We start from the raw sequence: 27,491 nt of genomic DNA, 5'->3' as shown, positions 1-27,491 counted from the left end.
AAATTTTGTTATGGTCAGCTCTCTATACCACCGCACTGGGCTGAACAGTAATGTGCATTCTAATACTGCATATATGAGTATATGGTATAAGTATGTACTTATATTTATTGGTCTTGTTTGTTTGGTAGTGATAGAGTTTGGCATCCTTTTCTTCTGCCCACCGCTGCATCCTGCCACACCCATGAGCAGATATTTGGCTTTAATTATATATCACTGCCACCCTCTGAACTCAGACAAGCTCCATTCTAAAACTGGGATTTGGTACCAAGAAAAAGGCTTCTCTCCACCTAACCTTTTGCTTCAGACTAAATTCTTGTAACCACTCCCCTCTCCAGGGCAGATTTACAAATTCTGTACCATGTTTAACCAGAATTGTTCATTGTTTTAGGAAATGTTTTCTTGAAAAGAGATAAGGAAAGCAAATCAAAATCATCTGCCACTTCATAGCATGCAATAGGAACAGTCTCTCTTTTGTGATATCCTTACAAAGATACCCGATTTGAATCTCAGGATGAGGAAACATCAGATAAGCCTAAACTGAGGGACATTCTACAAAATAACAGGCCTATAATCGTTAAAAGTGTCAATATCATAAATGTCAAAGTATCTTTCTGAACAGGATCCTTCACTATAAAGGACATTTAGGGGGCAACTATCAAAACCTGAATGGCATCTAAGGATTAGATAGTAGTACTGTATTAGTACTAAGTTCTTGATTTTCATTGTTGTTTTATGGTAATACAGGAGAAAAAAATTTGTTTCTAAGAAACAGGAAATATGTCCTAAAGTACTGGGGGGTACTGGGGCACCAGGCACACAACTCTCAAATGGCTCAAGTAAACAAAAGTTTCTGAACTGTGCTTGTAACTTTTTATAAGTTTGAGATTATTTCAAAATAATTTTTAAGTGATGTTTCTTTAAAAAACAAAAAACCCAATCTCTGTACTGCATTTAGTAAAGGAACACAGTTACTGAATCTTACAAACTGAGAGATAAAGAGAAACAAAGGTGTCTAGAAGTGTCACGTTCAAGTGCATTTTTTAGGATCTCTTGAAAAAGCATCTAAAGAGATTTAAGAGGTAACAAGGATTTAAAGTCTGCCTTTTGAAGTAAAAAATAGAAAGATTGTCCAGGGTATTCTGGGCACAAACACCTTCTCCAGCACTTTCTTAATTTTTTTTTTTTAACTGTAAAAGTCTCTTATAATGTCAGTTCTCTAACTTTAAATACCTTATACGTGTTCATATTCTTAATGAAAAAATTGAATTATAAAAAATTTCTGGGGACAAGTAATTCAACATGAACTCACAGAGAGGACTGAGAAATGACATTACTATATATATATAATATCCTCTATGCTCCTCACTCATCCTTCCCAATACACACACCTGTTTTTAATGGAAATGTTATAAAAAGTTGGTGCTTCTCAGAAACAACCTGGCCTCAGTCAGAATTACGTGCCCTATGCGTGCCCTATCTTCCAAGGAAGATACTGTTCTTGACAAACTTCAAAGGGACATATATTTGCTTTTCCAATAGGTCTTCATTACCAGTTATATTTTCAAGTTTCTACTACTTGAGAAAGCAATTCCCTGGGTTCAAGGTATACAGAGTGGTCACAAAACAGCAACCTACCTTGGAATCATTAACTCCATGAGATAACTACAGTTAAAGATGATTATTAGGCCAGATAGCAAATGTATGTCAACCTACCACAATGTAGTCATTTTTAACTTGCTATGCATTTCCTAGAAACAATATGCCCTGTACTTTTAGAAGGTAAATACAAGATCCAATGACATCATAACCACAAATGAAACCATTCACAAAAGTGGACAAAGATGTGGAAAAAGGATAACTTACTTTTAATAAGAGACACAATCATTCCTAATGGGGCATATAATTATTCTTCTAAGGAAAGGAAACCACATGCTTAACACATTTTGTAGATTTTTGAATAACACTTTTTAAGCAAAGATAAACAATGGAATAGCACGTTTCAGATGCATTTTATACTTACTATGGAAAAAAGCTGTGAAAAATCAGAGCTTTTTTACCCCCACTTCAGAGCCTGAGAAATTCTAATACATGAAGTACATCAAATTATTATAAAGACTTTAATTTTATAAATTTTTTACAGTTTTGTATTTAATATAAAGCAAGGTCACATATTTTCTAACTTGCCAGTTTCCAAAAATAGAGGGAGGAACCCAAATTTTGAAAAGTTGGTTTTTAAAAATCACGGCATTCTTACATGAAATTGAGAATAATTTTAGAACATCTTTATTTCTTTGTATCTTTGAAATAACATGTAATTTACAACACTGGCATGTTCTGGTTATCGCAGACTTTGAAAAATGTATGTTCATAAAAATTCTTATTAACTAAATTCAAAAAAATCCTCACACTCCCTGACTAGATTAAAAAATTCCTTAAGAGACAAGACATGTTAGTTTTACGGGTGTAAGCTCAGCTCCTAGCAAAGTCCCTGGAATACAGAGATGATTACTCAACCCACACTTCTATCTATATTTACAGTAAACCACCATATCTCAACTGCTGTTACCACTCTAGAAAGTGGTAACTGCCTCTAAAAAGGTCCCTCCAGCTAACGCTTAAAAGGACAACTGGGGCCAGAGAATCTCTCTAAATTAATAAAGATCTTTTCCAACCCAACTGCTCCCAGGGACAAGAGACAGAAGATTTCTACCCATTAAATATTTAGTAAATACCATTAAGAGACATTCTGAGAGAAAATAGAAGACCAGAGTTGAAATAGGGAGGGTTTAATCACCTTTAAGAAGAATTAAAATTACTTAAGTGCAGTATATCTGGCCTTCACATATATGATTTAGTTTAACCTCACAAAAATTGGGGCAAAATTACAAATTTTATAAATTAAAAAAAAAAAAGGGAGGCTCAAAGACATAACTTTAAAAAGTCAAGTTGTGAGTAGATCAAGATTTAAACTCAGATTTGTCTAAATCCAAATCTCATGTCCTTATCAATATAACACATTACCTCAGAACAAAATTTAATTCCATCTTTAGAACTTTAAATCAAAAAATTGACAAATAACATACCTCTATAAACAAATTATAACAAATAAAAATTAAAATAAATAAATAATTTTCTTTTTAAAGCAAATGCACTCACCTGCCCTGCTTTACTAAACCGGTGGCCTGCCAGTATCATATGAAACGCGTATTTTCTAACCATGGGACTCTTCATGTTTATAAAGCAATGTGCCGCCTGTTCCAAAAGAAGTGCACTTCGAAGATCAGAATCCTATTGAATGTTAAAGAAAAAGAAGGTTAACGTCACAAAATTAAAAGTAAAGAAGTAATTAGTGAAAAAACATTTACTTTCTTAAAATAATATATAGCATATGCAATATTTAACTTAGGAGTATCTGAGGGCAGTGATCAAGAGACAATCCAGTCTTGATGATTCTTTCTTCCAATAAGGCAAATTTTAAAAAAGTCCAAAAAAGTCTCTATCATGAAATATTTTCTTTTGCTTTTCATAGAGCCAAATGTCTGGTTATGATATGCCCCATGTAATAAATCTGTGAAGAAATGCAATCTCTTTTCAAATGGCAAAAAAGAATATAAACTGGGAATTTAATTCACATATACTGATTTAAAGATAAACCAGAAAATGGAGTACAGAAAAAAATAGATTCACACTAATCTAATTTCTTCTGGAAACTGATCTGTGACATACAATAGCATACTTCCATCCATCCAAGAAAAAAGGAAAGATAGAATGTGTGTAGATCATGACATTATCTAATTTACTACTCTGTCCTCTATCAGGTTTTACTGTACTTAAAAGGAATTCTCAGTTTTTGCTCTAGTTCAAGAGGGTCAAAATGACTGATTTGCATTAAAAAGTCCAGAAGGCTTCCCCTTCAAAGATTATCACCTACTGTTAGCATATTAGTTAGTAAATGGTATAACTCAAATTAGTTTCCACTTCAACTGACTTACAACAGAGTCTACAAAGACCACATACTACATTTATAGCCTCACCCGTAAGGACAACCTTTCAAATGACAGAGCCATCGTCACTTTACAAATAACTGAGAAAGTACTGAAGGTTGCTGATCAAGCATCAACAACATTTTCACCAAACTTTCTCTAGTTTTTCAGCTGTTCTCAAGCTGAACTTACCATGCCCTTCCATGTGTTCTGCTGCCATTATTTTCCCCAGGGAAAGTTGAAAACAGAAAACATTGACTTTAAATGCAATAATTTCAACAAATTATAGTTACATCAAAAAGTGTTCATAGACCATTGATTACTGTAACTATCTCTGTAGCAATCATAAAATTATATTAGAGTGGAAAAAGACCTGAGGAGACACTCCAGAAAGCATTCAGTAAATGGTAGATATTATTAATCTATTTCAACCCCCTCATAACAAAAACTAAATGATCAGATGATTTTCTTAGTTAACTAAATCCAAAAGCTAGTGAGTGGGAAAATTAGGAATATACAATTAACAAGCAGTTCTTAACCAAGGGTTTAACCAAGGGCATCGGAATTACCTGGGGAAGCTAGGGAGCTTACTTCTTTATTTTTTTAGGAAAATGCTTTCTTCTTAAAAAATTATTAAATACAGCCTCTTTTTTCCCTTAAAGAATAAATGTTTGAAGAAAAAAAGTGAGTATCTTTCTTTCCCACCTCATTCCTCATCCAATTTGCCAGAGGTAACTATTACCAACATGGTGCTCGTTTGTGTCGTTTCTCTCCCTCCCTCCCTGTACTTATATGTTAAATACAACAGTTTAATACTCATACTTCCTTATACATTAATCTTATTATACAGAGTATTATCTTGCATTTTAACTTAATATCATGGACTTCTTTCCAAAACATCTACATCTCTCATTTCTTTTAAAGCCACATTGTATTCCATTATATAAATGTACCATAATTTATTAATACAGTCTCCAACTGATTGATTTAATACTGCCACATACTTTAATTACTACAAAAAATGCTTCAATAAACATCTTTACAAAAAATTTTTGAGTAACTATACAAATATTTTTATTAAACAAGTTTTTGGATGTAGAAGTGCTGAGTTAATGAAAGCTATGCATATACTTCAAATTCCAATTAATATAGCCAAACTGGTAAAAAAAAAAAAAAAAAAAGCCATACCAGTAAAAGGTCCCATAAGAGAATAAGAGTTCATTTTCCACTCAGCCAAAAATCATTTTTTTTAATTTTATCACTTTCATAAAAGAAAAATAACACTTTGTTTCTCAACATACATTTCTTTAATAGTAAGGCTATTCATCTTCCATATGTTTATGTGTCTTTGTATTTTTTCTGTGAATTGCCTGTTTATGCCCATTTGTGAATGGGTTTTTGTGATTATCTGGTTTGTAAGAGCCCTTTGTACACTTAATTAATATTAGGCCTCTGTCATATATTTGCAAATAGTATTTCCCAGTTTTGACATGAAAGAGTCTATTCTTTAGTAGTCAAACATACTATATCTTCGCTTCTATGGCTTCAAAATACTGTTATCAAACTAAGAAAGAATGTTATCATTCCTAGATTTTAAAAAATGTTCTCCCATATATTCTTCCAAGTTGTTCATTTTTTCATATTATAACTTAATCAAGCTATAATTATCATGTAATGAATAAGATAGGAATCAGCTAGTTTGATGTCACAACACCATTCAGTGAATAACCTAACATTTCCCACTAATATGACAAAATGACAGCTACTTATTGTAGTATTTAAATTCTCATTCTATTCCATTACTCTGTCTATTCTTATCGTTGTAAACAGTTTTAACTTCTAAAGCCTTATAATACATTTTAATATCTAGAACAGGTAGATTCCCTCTAATTACTTCTTCTATTTTTGAATTTTATTTAGGTTTCTCAATAGAGTCAGTTTAAGTCCTATAAATTTCTTAAGTTTATTCTTAGCATGCACATGCACCCACACACACACACACATACATGCACACACACAGCATAAAAACATTTTTTTAATTGCCTACAAAGCTTCATTAACCTGCAAAACCCAGATGGGCTGCAATCCTGGACATTCTGAATAAAATAAGGAATATACCCTAGATATCTTTGATGGTGTGTAAATGATTCTAATGTACAATTCAATTGAGAACCAGCACAGTAAACCCTCAGCATTCTGAACTTTAATTTGACTGACCAATTCAAGAGAGACCCGGAAGTCCACAGCATATATTAATTTAACTGAAGCAAAATTTGCCTCCTGCATCCAGTGAAACTGTTTGCTGAGAAAGAACTGATTTGCAGAGCTAAACACTCTGCACTCATATCTCACTGCAGCCTTTGTTCTTCGTTTAGGTCCTGTCTTACAGTGACACCTAAAGTAGAAAAAAAACACTGCTTTGAAACCAAAAAATGGCCCTGAAAAGAATGGTAACTGCCATCTGTGTTGATGGAAGAAAAATGGAAGAATTTCACAAAGTGATAATTTTATCCAGAAAGCAGAGGCTTTCTTTGAATGAGCTGAAGAATAAAATTTTATTTTAGTGTTAGTTCACATCCACGCTATGACAAGTCTATCATATGTGCTCTATAAGGAACTAAGGAAAAAACCCCATGATACCACTGCAACAAGAACTCCAGCCTGTGAACTTTGCCCACAGCCAAGATATAATTTTAACAAAAGCTGAAAAGGCAACACTAACTTAAAATATGAAGATAAATATAAGGGAAAAAATCATTTGAGGTAGAGGTTTCCATAAACACTTCCATTAAAAAAAGGCACCCGCTGCACAAACTTAACTGAATCAAATCTCAAGGATGGCATGGCACTAAGATTTTTTTTCTTTGCATAATTGTGAAATTAACAGGAAAGGTGCTAGCAGCTGAACAACTTACCACAGGAACAGTTCCTCCCAAGCTTGAGAAACTTATAAAAAACTGGTGCTATTACTATATCCTTGATAAGGTGATTTATTGTATTTAAATGGAGTAACAGACAAAAAGGGTTATATGACCAGAATAAATGTTCAACACAGAAACACAGACACAAGGAAGGGGAAAGCACCATGTTTTAAGCACCAAATTTAAACACTACCTATGTGCTACTAAATGTGACATGTTTCATCATTAAACTGGGTTTGCTCTGCCATGCTGAAAATCCCAGGGCATAACACAACAATAAGACCTACTTGCCCATAAACTTACAGTGCAAAAAATAAAGTCAAAGCACAACTCTTTTCATCACAGCTATCTTTTGCTATAATGGGATTAACAAAAATCTAGGAGAAACAATTCATGAATGTCAAGACTATGTAACTCAGTTCCCTACCCTCAGGATGAGTACATTTTTCATTTTAAACAGCCTTTCTAGTTAACAAAATTACAATAAATACAAATTATTAGTTAAAATTTAATAACCTTAGACATATTATGCCTAACAGTCTTTACTTTCAAGTTATCTCAAAGAAATATCTGACAGGTATAGTAGAAAAGGCCTGTGAAAATCACAATTTCTGGGGAAATATATCACATTCACCCCCATCTGTCACCCCAAAGCAGTAAATGACAATGATAAATTTCCTAGAATTTCATGACAAAATAAATCATCCAGGTTTGAAAAAGAAAGGTAAAAACAAAGAGTTGGAAAGAAAAAGAATAATGAAAGAAAATAATAACGCTACAATGCAGATAGAAGAATTTGCTCTAAAGAAATTTTACTCCAAGCTCCTAAACCATAAATTCCTTTTACATTCACTGATAACCCCTAGGTTGAAAAACTCAGCAACATATTCAAACCCAAGTTAAGATTATTTATTATAATACAGAATATCAACACACTCAAGAACCTATATTCAGCTCTAACAAACAGTTTCTGACAACTGTTCATACGGGTCAGTGGCCATGCAGTATCAATTATTAAATATTTTTAAAATCATCCCTTAGCCTACTTAGTTATAACTGACAGAAACCTTTTTAGAATAATTAATGGTTCAGTTCAACAAACATCTGTAAATGATATACCATGTGTCAAGCCCAGTGTTAGGCACTAGGGATAAAAATGTAGAAAGCAACCCAGTTCCCTATCCTCAAGAAGTTAACAGCTTAAATATAATTTCCAATATAATATGACAAGTCAGGTCTCACAGCATATATGAAAGGACAGGACAGAGACACTTAGAACAACCTGGGTACTACATACAAATATCTGAAGGATATGACTGATAATCAGGACTACTAAATTAAGGTGAGGAAAAGGGCCAAAGTCCAAGAGAAGGACATTAAGGACATGAACCAGGACAGTAATAGGAGGGATTTTAAAAAGAGAAAGAGAGATAAGTAAAATATGTGAAGATATAAAAACATGTTTAAGAAGTTTAAAAACAAAAAATCCCCTGGGACTTCCCTGGTGGTCCAGTGGTTAAGAATCTGCCTTCCAGTGCAGGGGACATGGGTTCGATCCCTGGTCAGGGAACTAAGATCTCACATGCCGTGGGGCAACTAAGCCCACGTGCCACAACTACTGAACCTGCGCACTCTAGAGCCCATACACCACAACTAGAGAGAAGCTTGCACACTGCAACAAAAGATCCACATGCCACAACGAAGATCCTGCATGCCACAACTAAGACCCGATGCAGCCTAATTAATTAATTGATAGATTAAAAATCCCCTAATTGTGTCACTGACAGTATAGAAGAATATAGGTACATCTCAAGTAGTTTTTGCCTTGAGCAAATAAGGAGCTGGCTGGTTATAATTTAAGATCAAGATCTATAAGGTAAGAAAGTAGAAGTTTAGTTATTGCTATGTTGACTCAAAGGTGCATTGGGAACACTCAAGTAGGTTAAGTCTAAAAGGCAGTTGGCCTTTCAAATCTAAAGCTCAAGGAGACATCAGGGCTGGAGACAGATTTGAGAGTGAAAATCATAACTGTAAATAGATTACCTAAAACATGTATGAAGTAAAAAAGTACAACGGTCCAAGGATTAAAACCCTAGGGAACATTAATATAAACACAAAGGTGTTTGATTTTGTTTTTTCTGTTCTTGAGCATTCATCTAAAAAACATGTCTTTAACCATACTGACAAAGAATTACTGCCATTCTTTACAAGCCTATAGTCAATACAACTTAATGTCTGTTGGAAACCTTCAACAGCAACTATTTACGTGAATTTCTTTTTCTCCCTTTTGAAATATTCATAATATAGATTTTAAAAATGCGTAAGATGATTTTTTAACAAGTTCATAGGAATGAAAACAAAATTAAAAATTCCTGAGTAATTACTTTTTAAAGTATCAATTTTATATTAGGAAAGATGTATATGCATGTTGCCTTAAATATTGTTATCCATAAGTCAAAACTTAATTCATAGAAGACATACAGTGCATGTCTGTGGTTAATAATCATGCAGGCTTAAAATGTGTAAATAAAATAAATTCAGTTTACAAAATACTGCATTTAAAATTAATTCAACAAATTACTAAAGTAGCCAGGTTATAAATTCCCAAAGAGAGATACCCCTCTAATTTTGTTTTGCATACCCTCTCAAGAAAAAAGAAACACTTAAAAAAATATATGAAACAATACTAATTAGAACAAATACTACACAGTTTTAGTACCTCACTGGTCAACCGTATTAGGAGAGCTGCAGCCTCTGAATATTTGCTTTGGCTTTTTAAGATTTCAGCACTAAGCAATACACATCTTTCAGCCAATACCATATTCCTAGAGAAAAAAAGGCAAGAAAAATATAATTAGCACTACAATAATATTTTAGTACATCATAGTAACCATGTGTTCAACAAGTTTCCAATTCTAGTTTTTAAGTAAAAAGAAATACATGTCTTTGTTCTCTACTTACCAAAAAAGGTTAAAAAAAAAAATTCAAAGAATTCTCGTAACTCATCAAACCTTTTTAGCATTGTATAATTTTGTAGTAAGACTACAAAGTCACATTTCCTGTATGAAAAAAGCTAGAACCCAACTCGTATCTCTGAATCAGCAGTTAGTTAACAAAACTTGCTTTCAGACATAAAGGAATATAAACATTTCACCCAGATTTCTTTTTCCTTCCTTACTGCAAACTCTGGTAATGTGTGTTTCATTTTACTGACTACTTTTAGGAATAATTAGGCATTTTCTCTCTGGTTAGTACTATTGAAATGTTTCACTTGGAGATAGCATGGAGCCAGTGTTGCCTGACTGTTACTGAGAAAAATCTTCTTTGTAAAAACACAAAATCAGTTGATTTTTCTTGTGGACAACTATCATCAAAAATCTAGAGTTAGATTATTTATTCTTGAAAATAATAAAAATAAATGAAAATATTTTTTACTGTGTAATTACAAGATGGAATCCTTTTGTTGAGAAATACAGTTGACCACTGAACAGTGCAGTCAAAAATATGCAGTTGGCCCTCAGTATCCACAGTTCCACATCCATGGATTCAACCAACTGTGGATTATGTAGTACTGTAGTATATATTTCTTGAAAAAAATTCATGTGTAAGTGGACCCGCAGGACTTCCCTGGCGGTCCAGTGGTTACGACTCCACGTTTCCACTGCAGGGGGAACAGGTTCAATCCCTGGTTTGGGAACTAAGATCCCGCATGCTGCACATCATGGCCAAAAAAAGAAATGGACCGACACAGTCCAAACCTATCCTGTTCAAGGGTCAACTGTAGCAGCAAAGTTTTTCTCATTTTACTTTCTAATTCTTATACAAAAATATACCACTTGACCTTAAAATTACAACCAAAGACTACTAACTTGAAGGTCATTCTGAACAGTGATATTTTAAAAATACATTTCACTACTTTCAAAATTACTGTAGTGACCTGCCATAAACTTTCTACAAATCATGATTTTTTTTAGAGGGTTGGTATTTATGAATATCTGAGAATGTTTTAATGAACACAAAAGACTAACTCCTCCTTACCAGTACCTACTCACATACTACAATATGCTCAAATATGCTCAGTTCTTAAATCTTTTTAAGTAAACTTTACAAATCTTAACACAATTGTTTTATTTTTATCCTCAGCTATTTCCCCTTGTGATCAGCTATGAAGTCACAAGGCTACCAAGTTCAGGACTTTATATTAATTTGTTTATTAAAGCAAGATTTTAAAAAGTCATTTGTGTCAGGCAGTGGAATTACTAAAGATTCAAGTGTTTCTATGACACAATCCCTATCTAAACGCAGAAACTGACATAAAACAGATAATGAACAGGGTACCATTGATTTTTATTATGATTTGGGGAGATAAAGGAGGGAAGGGAAAGCTTCAAAAAAGAAATGTATAAATAGGATTGCATCAGTTAAAAAGTAGAGCCTGGCATTATAAGGGCATTGCAAAAGTAATATTGTATATCCTGTACTTAAGAAAATTTATTTACATTTTAATATTTCTGAGACCAGGGAGTTTCTTAAAATTGATATGTATAACTAATGTAGTATTTTCTAATTTATCCCAAAATACCTATTAAATTGTTGATAAACCTTACCAATTATGGTAACTTAGAAAAAAGATTTTAAGTTAAACGGATGTCAGTTAAGTATGTATTTAGAAAAAGCATATAGTCTGCTATGAACAGGAAGACAAAACTGGATTGCCACGGCTTATTTGGCTATCTGGGTCAATTGGTATTTTCACTTTTCTTTTGCACCACTCCACGTGCATCTCTCCAAAAGCTCTGTGCTTCATGAAGACAAGGAAAATCTTTTCAGAGAAAGGACTTTACTGCTCTGGCTTCCTTAATGCCTCATTCTCATAGTTCTTCTACCTTTTGAATCTCACTTTTTCGGAATCCTTCAAAGGTTCCTCGTTCACAGAAGGCTGTTTCTCCTGTCAGAAACTCCAAATATATTCTCAAACAGATTATACAAAGTATTCTATACAAAGGGCAGGACTTGATACTGGCTCCACCATTTATTAACTGCATACCCTTGGGCAAGTTAAACTCTTTAAGTTTCAATCTCCTTGTCTATCAAATGGTATCCACCATTTCACAGGCTTGTTGTAAAGATTAAATGAGCATGTAAATTACCTTGGCATAGTGGTAAATGCTGAGCACTAAATAAATGTTAATCATTATTACTAGTGTTGTGTTGTAAACACATTGCTATGACTACTACTTCTACTTCAACATTATAGGACACAAAACTGCCTTTGTGTCTCTGACTGTAACCCATCCATTCTATATAGAAAAGTCATATTAATCTTTCTGAAAAATAACTTTTATTATCAAGGCTCTACTCAAATATTCAGTAACTCCCCCATTTACTACTATACAAATCTTAACTACAGCTTAAAAATAATAATAAATGAGAGTTAATGCTCCCCCACGCTGATTTCTCTCAAAACACCTTTCCATATATACAAACCCTCTAACCTAGCCAGGGCTCTATTCCTTTTCAGCAGTAATGCTGTATCCAAAACATTGTTCCTGCCAATCACAATTACTAAAATGTCTTTGTGGCTATCAACTACCAACCAACCTTTCTTTCAAGGTCTATTCCTCAAACATACCGTGACACCTTCTCTGGACCAGTTCATAGTCTCCTTTACAGGTGGTGAGTTCTAACTCCCATAGAGTTTCAACAGAACTCACTATGTGTACAAAACATTTCTCATTTTCTTCCCTGGACCATTATTTAACTCTCTGTGTTTGCCTATTTAACAAGGAAAGTTCAAACTAACTAACTCCTGGCTTAACAGTGGCTAAAGTTAGAGATGTCCCCAAAATATAAATCACCCTCAACAGAACAAATAACCTCAACATTACATATAACAAATTCCTAACCACATATCCAAACAAAATTGGAAAGGAAAGGAAAATGTAGTAAAACCCTAGTTTTAAAAGATCATCTCACCTTATCTATGTCTATATTAACTTGATTTGGGAGCTTATTTAAGTTTAAAGCATAAAAAACAAAGAACCATTTATATCTAATAACCATATAAATGTCAAATTTACCTCTAAATGGATAGAACATAAATATTCTAGTCACCTACTTGCAGATATCCCTGTATGTCTGGATTGCTGTATCCATATAATGTGCAGGGTATGGCCTGGGTGCTCCTGGCTGAAGGAACGCTGACACTGCTGCCATTTCCTAGAGGAAAAGACATTATTTATAGTATTTCAAAAGGAAAATATTATTGTAGTTTAGCATTCAGGAAGTCTAAAAACTGGAATGAAGTTTGCTGAGTTTTTTTATGTATCCACATATATAAATCTGATAGCCTAATGCAGACTTGGAAAATATATGTATATGCTTTTAGTTTCAAAATTCTCTAGTCAAATTCCAAAGTCTGTCATTCAGTATTTAAATGAGTTTTTTCAAGAAGACCTAGTAAACAACTTCAGTCATGGTATATATATAACTTACACTTTCAGTCATGGTATATATAACTACCAAGTGAGCCTAGCTTAAGATTTCTGCTACCACCTCCTCCTCGTTATTCCCTATTCCTTAATGACTAAAGAACAGACCAATGACAGAACCATATAGAAAGAAACAAAATAAAGTGCGTCTCCTTCCAATGTACTGGCTTCAAAATTTGAAAACAGAGCTCATAACAGCTTGCACTATGCATCTTTTCAGCTACTTATACACTCTATAGTTTATATCCTATATCATACAGAAGGCACAGACACCATTTCTGAGACCTATACTACTGTCAATTTTCTAGGACTTCTTATTTCATTTTAAAAACCCATTCCATTGTTAATACTTCAAATAATATACAATAGTGCTGAAGAATTTTGAAATGAAGATGAGAATGAAGGTTTTGGCTTCTTAGTAAAATATTCTATTATGACCATACTTGTGGTCTCATATAGACCAAGTTTTAATAATTTAATTAGAAATAAATGAAACTTTCATACACTGGGGAAAAACTTGTTAATGGCAATCCACTCTTAGGACGAATAAACATTTTTCTGCAACAGTTTTTAAAATAGAAAAAAAATACAGAAATAATTTAATTATCTAAAAAAAAAGAATTATCTAAAAACTGAGATGATTAAAGCCTTTAACCTGACAGACTATATAAGTTCCAAGACAGTATGAACCATATCTGTTTCAGAATACCTCTGTATCCTTAGTACCCAGCAGTGTGCTGCTTTACTGAAGAAACTGAATGAAAATATGTGATTTTCACATGAAAAAATTTTCTACAGCTCTGAAACATCATGTTTTCTTAACTAGTTTATATCTTAACTAATATACATAATGATATACATAGAGGTCTATATTATACCAAAAAATCTAGTATATATTATATATGGTATATTATATAAAAATACATTATATTTGCTATATATGAACTATATATACTGCATATATATACATCAATAAGTATACTAAGAAAAAATCCTGTAAGAAAAATAGGCCCCAATTCTAAGTTATTTTCTAATTTCATTCTACAAGAAATTACAAATCAACATACACACAAACCGACAATTTCTAAGGATACAGTGAGAACATTCAGAATGATCACCCCAAGTTACTGCACGATCTTCAATAATCAACCATTAAACCATTTCTTATAGTCTACAATAATGGATTAATACATTTCACAAAGACATTCATCAAGAACTGGAGTGATCTACTTACCCTTCAGCTAGTTATGACAAATTTAACTACAGAAAAACCATATTTCTCCAAGAATTCCTATTATTGGTTTCACCATGATACATCTTTTAACTTTATAGTTAAATAACTAAGTATCTTCTTAATTATCATCGAAAAAGCCAGGCAATATAGTCTGTTATCAATTAGCTACTATGTGACTGGTAAATAGGAAAGAGATATTAGCTCAAATGAAATTTTTATTCATTCAAAAATAGTTTTTCTTAGGCAACAGGATCAAATATAGCAAATATAGAATTATAACCTACAGCAGGAAAGGAAAAAGCTCTGAGCTTAGCTGTTGCTCAAGCAGCTTTTTTTAATCTGTATTTTAAGAAAATATAAAACGAATGACTACACTTCGTATCTGTGTGTGGTTGGGGGGGCTGGAGGGGGCCTCTCTAGAGACTTATGCTTCCAGCCTTGCACAGTTCTTGGTTTAAGGCAGGCTGCGCTTCCTTCCACGCTCACCTTCATTGCAATTACACTGGTTACAAGTTCCTCTTCCCCACCCCAGTGTTCACATATTGTTTTTGCATACTTTTTTTATTCCTTGAGATAAGCTCCTGCCATGCTAACCTGCCTCACACAAACATTTTATGCTCTGGTTACAAACATACATAGGTTTTATGAGACTCTCCCAGCCCTGTTTTTCTCTAAGGCCTATTATTTTTAGGGCAGCTATTCTAGACTACGAAGATTTTTAGGTATGCATATATTATGCTACAGCAGCTATGCCTTTATTTTCCAGTGTTAAACTACCTTCTCTCATATAGCTGCTACTAATATGCCTCCATCTAAATGATTTAAATGCAGTATTTATCAGATGCAGATAGAAATGAAAAAGTTTAAGTACCATAAAATCATAGAAAGTTTTTGTCATACTTTCCTAAGATTTTACCAAACTTGCAATTTGCAGATGCATTGTGTACAATTTTGAAATTATAAACTTATAAATGATGAAATAACATTTAAGTGTTTGTGATTTTATATTAGCTCATACTAGATGACTATAAGACCAGAGACTGTCTAACCAAGGACAATTCACATAATTTTTCAAACACTCTTATTCATAAAGGTAACATATTTTCAGTTCCTGAAGATTTCTTAGACGTTAGCTGACTTTTTAAAATTAAAAATACTAAGAAATAAGGCTTCCCTGGTGGCGCAGTGGTTGAGAATCTGCCTGCCAATGCAGGGAACACGGGTTCGAGCCCTGGTCTGGGAGGATCCCACATGCCGCGGAGCAACTAGGCCCGTGAGCCACAACTACTGAGCCTGCGCGTCTGAAGCCTGTGCGTCTGGAGCCTGTGCTGCGCAACGAGAGAGGCCGCGACAGTGTGAGGCCCGCACACCGCGATTAAGAGTGGCCCCCGCTTGCCACAACTAGAGATAGCCCTGGCACAGAAACAAAGACCCAACACAGCAAAAGTACATAAATAAATTTAAAAACTCCTACCCCCAACAACAACAACAAAATACTAATAAATAAAAAATAGTAATGTAATTTTGCTATTTTAGTTTTACAGTTTAAAATCACCTATTTTATTTTTATAGACATAGTATTAAAATAAATGCAAAAGAGATGGCAGTTATTAAACAAGTATCTACATGCTAATTATCAATGAAGTAGAGTTCTTATGTATTTTTATTCTTTCCACTTTTGTTTATAGCTTGCTTGTCTTTAAAAAGATTACGTAGGGGGGCTTCCCTGGTGGCGCAGTGGTTGAGAGTCCGCCTGCCGATGCAGGGGACACGGCTTCGTGCCCTGGTCCGGGAAGATCTCACATGCCACGGAGCGGCTGGGCCCGTGAGCCATGGCCGCTGAGCCTCCGCGTCCAGAGCCTGTGCTCCGCAACGGGAGACGCCACATCAGTGAGACGCCCGCGTACCGGAAAAAAAAAAAAAAAAAAAAAAAAATTACGTAGGCACGCAGCGTGTGGGGGAGGGAGCTCACGAGGGGCGCGGGCCCTCTCCCTCCTCCAGGGCTGCCGCTCCGACTTCTGCACTGCTTGTGTGCCCGTACAGGGCAGACCTTGTTTGTGAAAAGACAGCTGAGGAGACTCCAGCGCTCGCCATGGCCAACGAAAGCGGAAGGAAGGAGTCAAGACTAAGAACGATCATATAAATTTGAGGGTGGTGGGGCAGGATGGTTCTGAGGTGCAGTTTAAGAGGCATACACCGCTTAGTAAACTAATGAAAGCCTATTATGAACAACAGGGGTTGTCAATGAGGCAGATCAGATTCTGATTTGACGGGCAGCCAATCAATGAAACAGACACACCTGCACAGTTGGAAATGGAGGCTGAAGATACAATTGATGTGTTTCAGCAGCAGACAGGAGGTATCTACTAAAAAGGGAACCTGCTACTTTACTTCAGAATTCTGTTCCTCCAGACCAAGACTTTCTCAATTAGAAAACTGCAACTTGGTTCCACCACATCCTGACTACCACAATACAGTTTCTCTACTCTTTCATTTTCCCCTTCCCTATTCCTTTACTGTACATAAAGTAACTGGTGTATGTGCAAAAGCATATTGCATTTTTTTTAACTAAATGGCCAATGGTATGTTTTGATCGACATCAAATGGAGATGGGATAGCATACTCAGCAAGTTATTTTGCTCTCACTGTTCAACAACAACAACAAAACCCCATAAAAATCCTTGCATACCTTGTTGCAAGGAGAATTTTAATATTTTTCATTTATCATTGTAAAACCAAGGACAATTTTATACCTTTTTTGTACATAGCTATTATATGTAGGGCAATCTGTCTTTAAATAGGGATAAATTACTCTAAAAGAAATGAATCCTATAGTTTTTCCTTCAACTTAAGCATCTTGTTTAAATAAACTTCTTGTTTAATTAAATAACTATGTAGAAAGTAACAGTGCTAGTTTACTCTTTTCTAAGCACAGAAAGATTATAAATATATTTATGACAACTTTTCAATTACATTAAAAGGTTATAAGGCAACAAACACAGAATATTCTTTCTGAAACACCCAGGTTTTATACTGATTACAAAAACTAACATAGCCAATGCTTACTGACAGCTTATTATATATGTTAGATAGTGTGCTAGGCACCTTACAAACCTTATACCTTATCTAACCCTATGCCATTAGGATTCCCATTTTACAGATGAGAAAACTAAGGCTTAGAGATGTTCAATAACTTGCCTAAGATGAATTTTATTTGCACTGATATCTCTTTCCTATTTACCAGTCACATAGTAGCTAATTAATAACAGACTATATTGCCTGGCTTTTTCGATGATAATTAAGAAGATACTTATTTTAACTATAAAATTAAAAGATATATCACGGTGAAACGAGTAATAGGAATTCTTGGAGAAATATGGATTTTCTGTAGTTAAATTTGTCATAACTAGCTGAAGGGTAAGTAGATCACTCCAGTTCTTGATGAAATTCTTTGTGAAATGTATTAATCTATTACTGTAGACTCTAAGAAATGATTTAATGGTTGATTACTGAAGACTGTGCAGTAACCTGGGGTGATCATTCTGAATGTTCTCACTGTATCCTTAGAAATTCTCGGTTTGTGTGTATACTGATTTGTAATTTCTTGTAGAATGAAATTAGAAAATAATTTAGAATTGGGGCCTATTTTTCTTACAGGAATTTTTCTTAGTACACTTTTATTGATGTATACATATGCAGTATATATAGTTCATATATAGCAAATATAATGTATTTTTATATAATATTATACCATATATATAATATATATTAGATTTTTTGGTATAATATAGACCCCTATGTATATCATTATGTATATTAGTTAAAATGTAAACTAGTTAAGAAAACATGATGTTTCAGAGCTGCAGAAAATTTTTTCACGTGAAAATCACATATTTTCATTCAGTTTCTTCAATAAATTTTTTTTTTTTTTTGTGGTACGCGGGCCTCTCACTGTTGTGGCCCCTCCCGTTTCGGAGCACAGGCTCCGGAGGCGCAGGCTCAGCGGCCATGGCTCACGGGCCCAGCCGCTCCGGGGCATGTGGGATCCTCCCGGACCGGGGCACAAACCTGTGTCCCCTGCATCAGCAGGCGGACTCTCAACCACTGCGCCACCAGGGAAGCCCTCTTCAATAAATTTTTGAGCAGACACTGCTGGGTGCTGAGGATACAGAGGTATTCTGAAACAGATATGGTTCATACTGTCATGGAACTTATACAGTCTGTCAGGTTAAAGGCTTTAATCACATCTCAGTTTTTAGATAATTTATTTTTTTTTAGATAATTATTTCTGTATTTTATTTTCTATTTTAAAAACTGTTGCAGAAAAATGTTTATTCATCCTAAAAGTGGATTTAACAAGTTTTTCCCCAATGTATGAAAGTCTGTCTCACACCAAAGTACATGTTCTTAACCAATATATAGGCTTAGATCAGAAAAAAACATTTCAAACAATTTTAAATTATTGTAAGAGATCAAAAAGCATCTTCTAAAAAAAAGTTATTATACTGTGAATACAGTGAAAACTGTAATTCAAATTAAATAGAAAGTACTAATCAAATCTAAGAAACCAACCCTCACATATGACCATGTTTCAATGCACTAGTTTAAGAAAAATTCATCAAGTTATCATAAATGAATTCAAAACCTATAAAGCATTGTATGCTATTTGAGTACAACTTATCCCTAGGTAGTTTGCTTGCCATTTCATAAATAAAAATTTCTAAGTCATTTATGGTAGCAGAAGCAAGAAATTATAATACTACAGAATACCAACCAAGGCACCAGCTGCATAAAGCATTGCTTGATCATTAAGAAAATCTTTCTTTGCAGTATGATAGCAACTGTAAGCCAAATCATAATGCTGCACCAAAAAACATAAGTCAGCCATTTTCCTGATTTGAAGCTCTGGAGCTTCTGGTGGATACCTGTAAATACAAATTAAGTTAAGAAAGGAATTTATAATTTATGACCTTTAAACCATTAAATATTATAAAATGTCTAAAAAGATGCCCAACTGTCCAAAACATGAGAAAAACTGATCCTGTATGATAAGAATTCTACCTCCAAGGAGAGAGCGTCATTTCTCAAAGATATTTGGAAACAGATAGTTACATCCTTATTTATATAATTTATATCCCTATACTGAGAACTTCTCAACAGGAGGCAAGCATTTTCTCTATTGTCAAATTATGAAGTAAATAAATGATCAATTCCATGTGACTCACCTTTATGTACAGCAGAAAAAAAAAGAAAATCTAAAATGGATTTTATTTTCCCCTAAAACAGGATTTTATATTAAACAAAATTTCTAAATATATGCCATGTCTTAGAATTATTAGACCTCAATACTTTAATATAGTTATTAATGAATACTTAATCTAACTCCATCTTTTTACAAATAGGAAAATAGACCTAAAATAAAGTGACCCTCCTTATTATTTTTAGATATCCAATTACTTATAGTTTTTTAATTTAATATAATTTACTTATGGTCACTATTCTTATCTACCCCAGCTTTGACCAATATGAAACTAAGAAACTAAAGAGACAGTCATTTTTTGCAGAACATCATATAGTCAAACACTAATCAGAGTTAAATACAGAAAAACTAAAAACAATAATATTTTACTCACAGCAATCCAGATGTATTTTTTAGCTCATTAATGCTCTTTTCTGGAACTTTACTGCCACTAAACCATTTTTTAGTTGCAGAAAATAAAGATCGACTCAAACCTTTTCTTGATATTAGCTAAGAGAAAAGATTAAACATATTGACAAATATAAGAATTTAATATTTTTCTTTTACATACAAAAGAAAAAACTCTAAATAACTAAAGTTTTAAGAGTGAGCAAATGTGCATTTTAACATTGATTTAAAGAAAACTGTCCAAAATGCTGACGAAATCCCTAGTGAAAATAAATAAGCCTCTTCTAGGATTTAACAGAATTTCATCACTGATAGTAATGTTAATAAACCCTAATATTGGTCTATTTTTCAAACAAAAACTTCAATTCTTTAAATAACTTATACTACTATATTCTCAACTTTACTATTTACTGAAATTTTTTAAAATACTAGTGCAAATAATTAAATCTTACCTGATCATTTAATTGCCGAATTGTTTTCTCTATATGTGGCAAGAGGCCCCGAAATGTGAACTCTTGTATAAACTGTCGAATTCTATCATGATCAGTAAGGGTTAAACATGCACCATGAATAATTCCAGCATTTGCTTTCTTTGTTTCATGTAATGATGAAGCAGATTTTACATGATCTGGGCCATCAATGCTGTTAGAAGAGTCACCAGATGGGTCCAATTGAAGCGGGTGAGTTCTAAAGTTGTTTGGTAAGCCATCTACTGAAAAACAGATCTTTCTTTTACTCTCAGAAAACAACAGAAAATTGTGATATTACTACTATATTACTAAAGAAAAGAAAGAATGTTGGAACTGTTTATCTTTCTGTATTTCTTAAGAAATCTAAAACAATAACATTAAAGTGTTCCCCCTAAAATTTTAGGACCTGGGTTAATACCTGTTACATGTAATAGAAATTTTTAAATTCATGTAAAGAAATGAAGAAAAATAATGTTAAAATATAAAGAATTATTTTTAAATAGCATAACTAACCAATAAGAAAATTTATAACAAAAAATTTTTAAAGCTATCACTGTCTAAACTGTAATTTAAAATACAAAAATAAAGCTCTCAAAATCATGTGAATTGGGGGAATTAATGCTACACATAATATCTTCCCTTGCTTTCTACCCAAAAAATTTTTTATGAAGCCTGATACATTACTCTTAAAAAACAAATTTTTAAATGTCAAAAAACATCAAACTCAAATAACTCAATAAAATCTTCAGAGGAAAAGCTAACCTGTCCATTATCTTTTTTCATCATGAAAATTCCCCCATCTTTTACGTATAAAGATTTAACAACAGTGCATATTTTCAATCAAAAGAGAAACTTAGAGAAAGTATATCAAGACCTTTGACTTCGTTATCTAATCCATCCAATGAAAGCAAGTTACTATCAGAATTCTTATTTGAAGTTATAGTACAAGGGCCATCTTCATATGATTCCTATCAAAATAAAATTTAAACAGCATTAATGGTTATATTTAATCATGTTTAAGATACCATCAAATTCATCAACAACTATGGTAAATCTCATTTTTTTTTGCTACAGCAACTCTTTTCTTCCAATCCTCCAAATTCTTAACTTCTTCCATGTATCATATTCTATCACTTCAATCCACACCTACTATATTCTTAAATTCTGTTTCACATGCAACCTACTATCCTAATTCTTCTGAATTCGAGTTACTTCTATCTCAGTTTTTCTGTTTATATGTGATATGCACATGCTTATATGAAACCTCTATATATATCTATGTAAGGAATAATGGCAAGACAGATGGACTACTAGAGTCAAGCGGGGTAAAAAAAAGAAGGATGGTATGGAATCTGCTGGATCACAGATGCAGCGTTAATAGGTTGGAGTGCATTCTGAATACACAGAAGTGTTTTGGAGAAATATCCAATGCAAAAAAAAAAGAAAGAAAGAAAAATATCCAACGCAACGTTTACTTGTAAAAAGGGCACTGATTTCAGCCAACAAAAAAACCTTTAAAAATACCCAGACTACTCCATAAGACCACTAATACTATGAGGTATTATTCTGAGTGCCAAATTTTGGGAAAAATATGTAAACTAGAACTTAATAAGAGGAACGTGATCAGGACAAGAAACAGTCTAAAAACAACATTTAAGAAAGAGTTGAAAAAACAGTATATTTAGCCTAGAAAAATATTTTAAAAGACATGAAAGCTATCTTGTATAATTTGAAAGTTGTCTTAATGGAAAACTGATATGGTCCCTATAGGATTGAGTACAAGCAAAGGGAGAAAAATTCTGGTTGATCCTCAAGCTGCTCAGACATGGAACAGGTCACCCGAGAAGACAATGAGTACTTTTACTAGATGAGGTCATTTATAGGTTTAAAGGAAATTAAAGCATTAGAACAGGGGTTGGATTTGACAACCTTTAAACTATCGTTCAATCCTGGGCTTCTAGGATTCTAAGCTGTAGAATTTCTATAGCTCTGTCTTCTATTAAAAGTTCTCCAACTGGACAATCTTACTTATTATGTTCCCTTTCCCAACCTAAGATGGCTGGATTCTAAATTGAATATTTCAATACTATTCCTATTCTGAGTGTGGCCCTGAAACATCATTTAAAGTTCCTTCACATCCAACTGGTTCTTTTCTCTCAGACACCTTTCCCCAGCATTATCTTAAAGAAGGTCAACAATTATCTCAATATTAAAGTGAATAAAACTGGATTAAAAATTCCATATATAAGAGAAAAGGCAAATAAACAGATTATTAAACAATATTTATATTAGAACATCAAAAACTACATGAACTTTCTAATTCATATTTCTTAAAATAATATCACATCAAGTACATAATGTAGTTTAACTGTACAAAATATAAATATATTTTCCATTTACTTAAGAAATCCTCTTTCTAAACAAAAAAAAGTCAACTCTTGATTATCTGAACTAAGCATAGGAACTTGGCATTTGACCACTACCAAGTGCCATAAAGTTCTACCTTAAAAGTTGGACAGAATGTGAAACCTTACACCCACACGCATTAGCCAACAGACAACAATTAACATTAGTCTAGAACTCTATATTAGAAGAGTTGATTAGGAAGAAACAAAACTTCCTGGAAATTCAAAAGAAAAGAAAATCAAAGGAAAGTTAGGGAAAAAAGCCCACCCACCTAAAAAGTATGAGCTCCAAAAGGTGGCCATAAGAACAGCATGTTGAAAATGAAGGAAGGCAACCCCAGAGCATGTGGATAATAAAGAATTGACTGTAAGCATTCATAATGAATTAAATGTACAAGCCAAAAATTCTATTCTCTACATGTTTGTTTAGTCAATCTAATTCAATTCTTAATGTATAATTCACTTTTCATCATTTTTTTTTCTCTTTTTTTTTTTTTTGGCTGGGCCCCGCGTCATGCAGGATGGGATCTTAGTTCCCAGAGCAGGGATCAAACCCACGCCCCCTGCAGTGGAAGCGTGGAGTTTTAACCACTGGACTGCCAAAGAAGTCCCCACTTTTCATCTTTTAAGAAAACAATCAATTAACACTGATATTATATACCTGAAAGGTATACACATAAGGGATTACTGCAGTTGGTTAAAAACAGCTTCTGAACTACTGACTTAAGAGCTCACATACTGATGGATCAAAACTAGCCAGATTCCACAAAATAACTATTAGTAATTCTACAAATTCTACAGTGATACCATTAGCCATAAAACTGAAATACAGCTTTTGTAGTTTGCTTCATTGTTGTTTTTTACATATACCTGGTTTTGAATACTATTTTTCTGGAGATACTGACTCCAAGGATCTGGTATCTGTTCATCTGACGCTCGATTAGGTGTTCGAGAATTAATTTTAAGTAAATAGCAACCCTGAGTTCCATATTTCTGTTTCATTTCTTCATAAATTGATTCAGCTCTAAAATAAAAAATGGAAAAGTTTGTAGCCAATGGGGAGCAGACCTTAGGCAATAACAGATATTAAAATAATACAAAAACCATGAAAAAATAGTCCCCCCAAAAGAACAAAAAGTTAGAGGTAGAATAATTTTAAAAAACTAAAAGTTCATGATCCTAACTGAAATTTAGCTAGCTTGGTTATCACCTTAAAGCACAATTACCAAAGTATGCGTCATGGAATAAAATTTTGCAGGATACTCTTGTTAGTCAAACAGAAAGTTTTGGTGGTCAAGCTAGTTTGGGGAACTACAGTAAGCAAGCCAACCAGTTTCTTTTGCAGCAGACCACCTCAGAGCCTTCCATTTGCTAATATGTACTGTGAATTTCCAAAGAGTGGCTTCAAACTTATAGATCAGAAACTCTTTCAACTATGTGAACTAGTCTGCAGGAAATACAACTTTGCGAAATTCTGTCTTAGAGAACAGACATTTATCAAAAAATGTAAGTGCTAACATAAAAAAGTATAGCACCCCCCAAAAAATCACCTTTCACTGCTAGAGTTTACCCTTCCCTTAGCTGTCTCCAAAGGGACACAGTTCAGAGGAAGAAAAACGAGAAAACGCAAGAAAAGCAGCCAAAATATTTACTATATAAAAATCCTTGCAAAATTTATAATAGCTGGATCCATGAGCTAATCTCAGATACAACAAAAAGCACTTGATTTCCTTACTTTTAGTTAACTAGACTTGCTAGTTAGTGGCAGACAAGATACTTCAAATGGTAAGTCAGCCTAAGAATCAAACAGTACATTCTGATGGAAAATGAAATTTTGGTACATAGAGCTAACCTAATTTAAATAGCTTTTTTTTTTTTTTAACCAAAAAGCACATGGATAATCCTATATCACATTCAAATGCAGAAGCTAATACTATACAAATAACAAGCCTAACAAATAATTAAATCATATTACACACTATAAAATGAAAGCTGGATAAATAAAATAGTTATAAATTTGTATAAACACAGATATAAGTATACGTGTATGTATATACACTCAAGTACAAAAAACTAAACATCTACTTGCTTTACCAATGACACTGCTAAGCATAAGAACCACTGATCTAATACTGCAATTATCACTTAAATATCCTAGTTATAACCATCCAATGTGGAAGATATATACCATATTCAAATGATAGAAACTAATTTCAATAGCCAGTTCAAATTATTTCTATTTATATAGTACACTTTATCCAATAGGCTACAGATTGTTTATGATGTCAAAAAAATTCTAAAGATTAGTAACCCTCAGAACAATTCTGTGGTCTTAGAGAGGAAAATTTATTTTAAAACGATGGATTGTGCTCATAACAAGGGCAAGAAATAATTATTTAATTGCATATCCTAAACAGCATTGAGATATCAGAGTAACAGTTTGAAACAACAGATTAATTTGATCCACATCTTGAACCAAAATTCAAAATAAACTGCAAAGCCACAAAAGTAAAATTGTTTTAATATTATCTTATTTTTCAAGAACTCATCTTTAAAGATATCTATTCTCTTATCCCAAAGATAAAAGGACTATGGCAAATCACTAATAATGAACATTAAAGGGAACATAAGAAAGAAGTGCTTGGATGTTTCTCAGACTGTGAAAAACATCAAGGCTAAATATATAGTGATGAGAAAGTGAAGAGTGGAAAAAGCAGTGCCTATAAGCCAGGAAGTGAAAAGTCAGAGGAAAACTGGGAAAGAGAAAAGAGAAAAAATGAGAAATAATATTATACAAAGTAAGAAATAACAGTGAAGACCTATAGGTATAAAATGGCAAGCACTTGTGGACAAAGATTACAATAATAGAGATATACATTGAAAGAAAAATTTGGGTAAGCATATGAAATCTAACATAAAATGATGTAACTGTTGAATATAACTCCAAATAAGAGATATAGTTAAATGTTTTATTAATGAATTTTTACTTTCTTGGATGAAAAATATATCAAAAACTTAAGCCATGTCCAAATCAACATTAACTCATTTAACAGGAAATTATTTAAAATTTAAAAAATAAAAAAAGCTTACCTCTGTTCGTCTCCTGCACTTACATCATGTAAAAGTACATAATATTTAAGTGTATTTGGTATAAACCACTTGGGGTAGGAATAATCATTGTTGTGCTGAATTCGATGCTGTTCTTGTGACAACTTTGAAAACTGTTCCATAGGTTCAGCTTCACTAGACGATGTCACCAACATACCTTGTAAATCATATTAAGGTAATTATCACTTATCACTTAATAATAAATATTATCCTATTAATATAAACTTTAGGGAGATATTTTTTGAGCTAAAAAAATCTGATTTTACAGGTTTTCCTGCAAGCATAAAACATTGATAATTTCTTCAACATTTCTAAGTAATTCAAGGTTCTAAATAGTAAAGCTATTTTGTTGGTAGTTTTTTAGATCATTTATATATGTAATAAGGAAATCCATGAAAAAATGGACAATATGAAAATTGTGCAAGTATCAACATAATGAAAAATTCTGCTGAATCTTGCTTCTCTCCATTCCATCTCACTGTGATCTCATATTCTATCCCATCTCAACTTTTCACTGTAACTGCATTAAGGAAATGAAAGTCATAACTGTCAAAGTAGGTTAACAGCTATAAAACAGATTACTAAAAAAAAATGGATAACTTTTTAAATATGAGCTTTTGCATAAGCGATTAATTTTGAGGCAATCAGCAAAAGCAGTTAACACCGACAGTTTACATTTTTTCTTTCTAAAATAGCTTAAAAACATATTAAGCATGAAATTTTCAAGTTGGGTGATAAAGAAAAATAACCAAGCCCTTAGTATTCTTATTTTTTAATCAAAAATTAGTTACACCAGTCTTGTATCTAGGATGCCATTTAACAAAGAAAGCAATAAAACTTGTAGCATCATCAACAAAAAATAATTTCTCCATCTCTATATCCTCTCAACAATTTTGCCTTCATATAACTCTTTCTGAGATTAATAACTTCCAAAACATTTGATTTTAAGAGAACATAAAAGTCAAAGGATACATGCTAAATAGTGGTTCAGAAATTCATGATCTGATGCTGGCATCGACTGAAGAAAGGTCTCTCTGTAAGACTCAAACCATGGAGTAGTAGCTAAAATTAACAATAAATAAACCAGTTAAAAGTCCTCAGTAGAATCAGTTTACAACAGACAAAATTTCAAGTCCATTTTCCTAAAAGATATGAAACATCATTTCTAGCAATACACAAGCATTTTTCACTTTTGCTTTAAGATGCATATGTGATGTATGTGTATAAGCCAT

At 33.1% G+C, this 27,491-nt stretch overlaps 1 protein-coding gene and 1 pseudogene across 6 annotated transcripts in view; one reads left to right on the top strand and one right to left on the bottom strand.

The window, feature by feature from the left end:
- Nucleotides 1-27,491, bottom strand: part of TRAPPC8 (trafficking protein particle complex subunit 8) — a 90,850-nt gene that overhangs the window by 47,336 nt on the left and 16,023 nt on the right. For 2 of the 6 annotated variants that reach the window (XM_067699390.1, XM_067699396.1), the window contains exons 3-13: nucleotides 27,232-27,321; nucleotides 26,242-26,416; nucleotides 24,022-24,175; nucleotides 21,621-21,714; nucleotides 20,729-20,988; nucleotides 20,263-20,378; nucleotides 19,404-19,554; nucleotides 13,023-13,123; nucleotides 9,624-9,729; nucleotides 4,176-4,196; nucleotides 3,157-3,288 (exon numbers count right to left, since the gene is read on the bottom strand). In XM_067699390.1, coding sequence (XP_067555491.1) covers nucleotides 3,157-3,288; nucleotides 4,176-4,196; nucleotides 9,624-9,729; nucleotides 13,023-13,123; nucleotides 19,404-19,554; nucleotides 20,263-20,378; nucleotides 20,729-20,988; nucleotides 21,621-21,714; nucleotides 24,022-24,175; nucleotides 26,242-26,416; nucleotides 27,232-27,321 — 1,400 coding nt within the window. The remainder of the gene's footprint in view (nucleotides 1-3,156; nucleotides 3,289-4,175; nucleotides 4,197-9,623; nucleotides 9,730-13,022; nucleotides 13,124-19,403; nucleotides 19,555-20,262; nucleotides 20,379-20,728; nucleotides 20,989-21,620; nucleotides 21,715-24,021; nucleotides 24,176-26,241; nucleotides 26,417-27,231; nucleotides 27,322-27,491) is intronic. The other 4 variants (XM_067699393.1, XM_067699391.1, XM_067699394.1 and 1 more) reach the window with 4 other exon arrangements.
- Nucleotides 16,230-17,239, top strand: LOC137204204 (small ubiquitin-related modifier 3-like; annotated as a pseudogene).

This window comes from Pseudorca crassidens, chromosome 12 (genome assembly GCF_039906515.1).
Source record: "Pseudorca crassidens isolate mPseCra1 chromosome 12, mPseCra1.hap1, whole genome shotgun sequence".
In the NCBI taxonomy this organism is placed as follows: domain Eukaryota; kingdom Metazoa; phylum Chordata; class Mammalia; order Artiodactyla; family Delphinidae; genus Pseudorca; species Pseudorca crassidens.
Note: the sequence above shows the minus strand (reverse complement) of the source record. Positions and strands in the feature narration are given on the sequence as shown.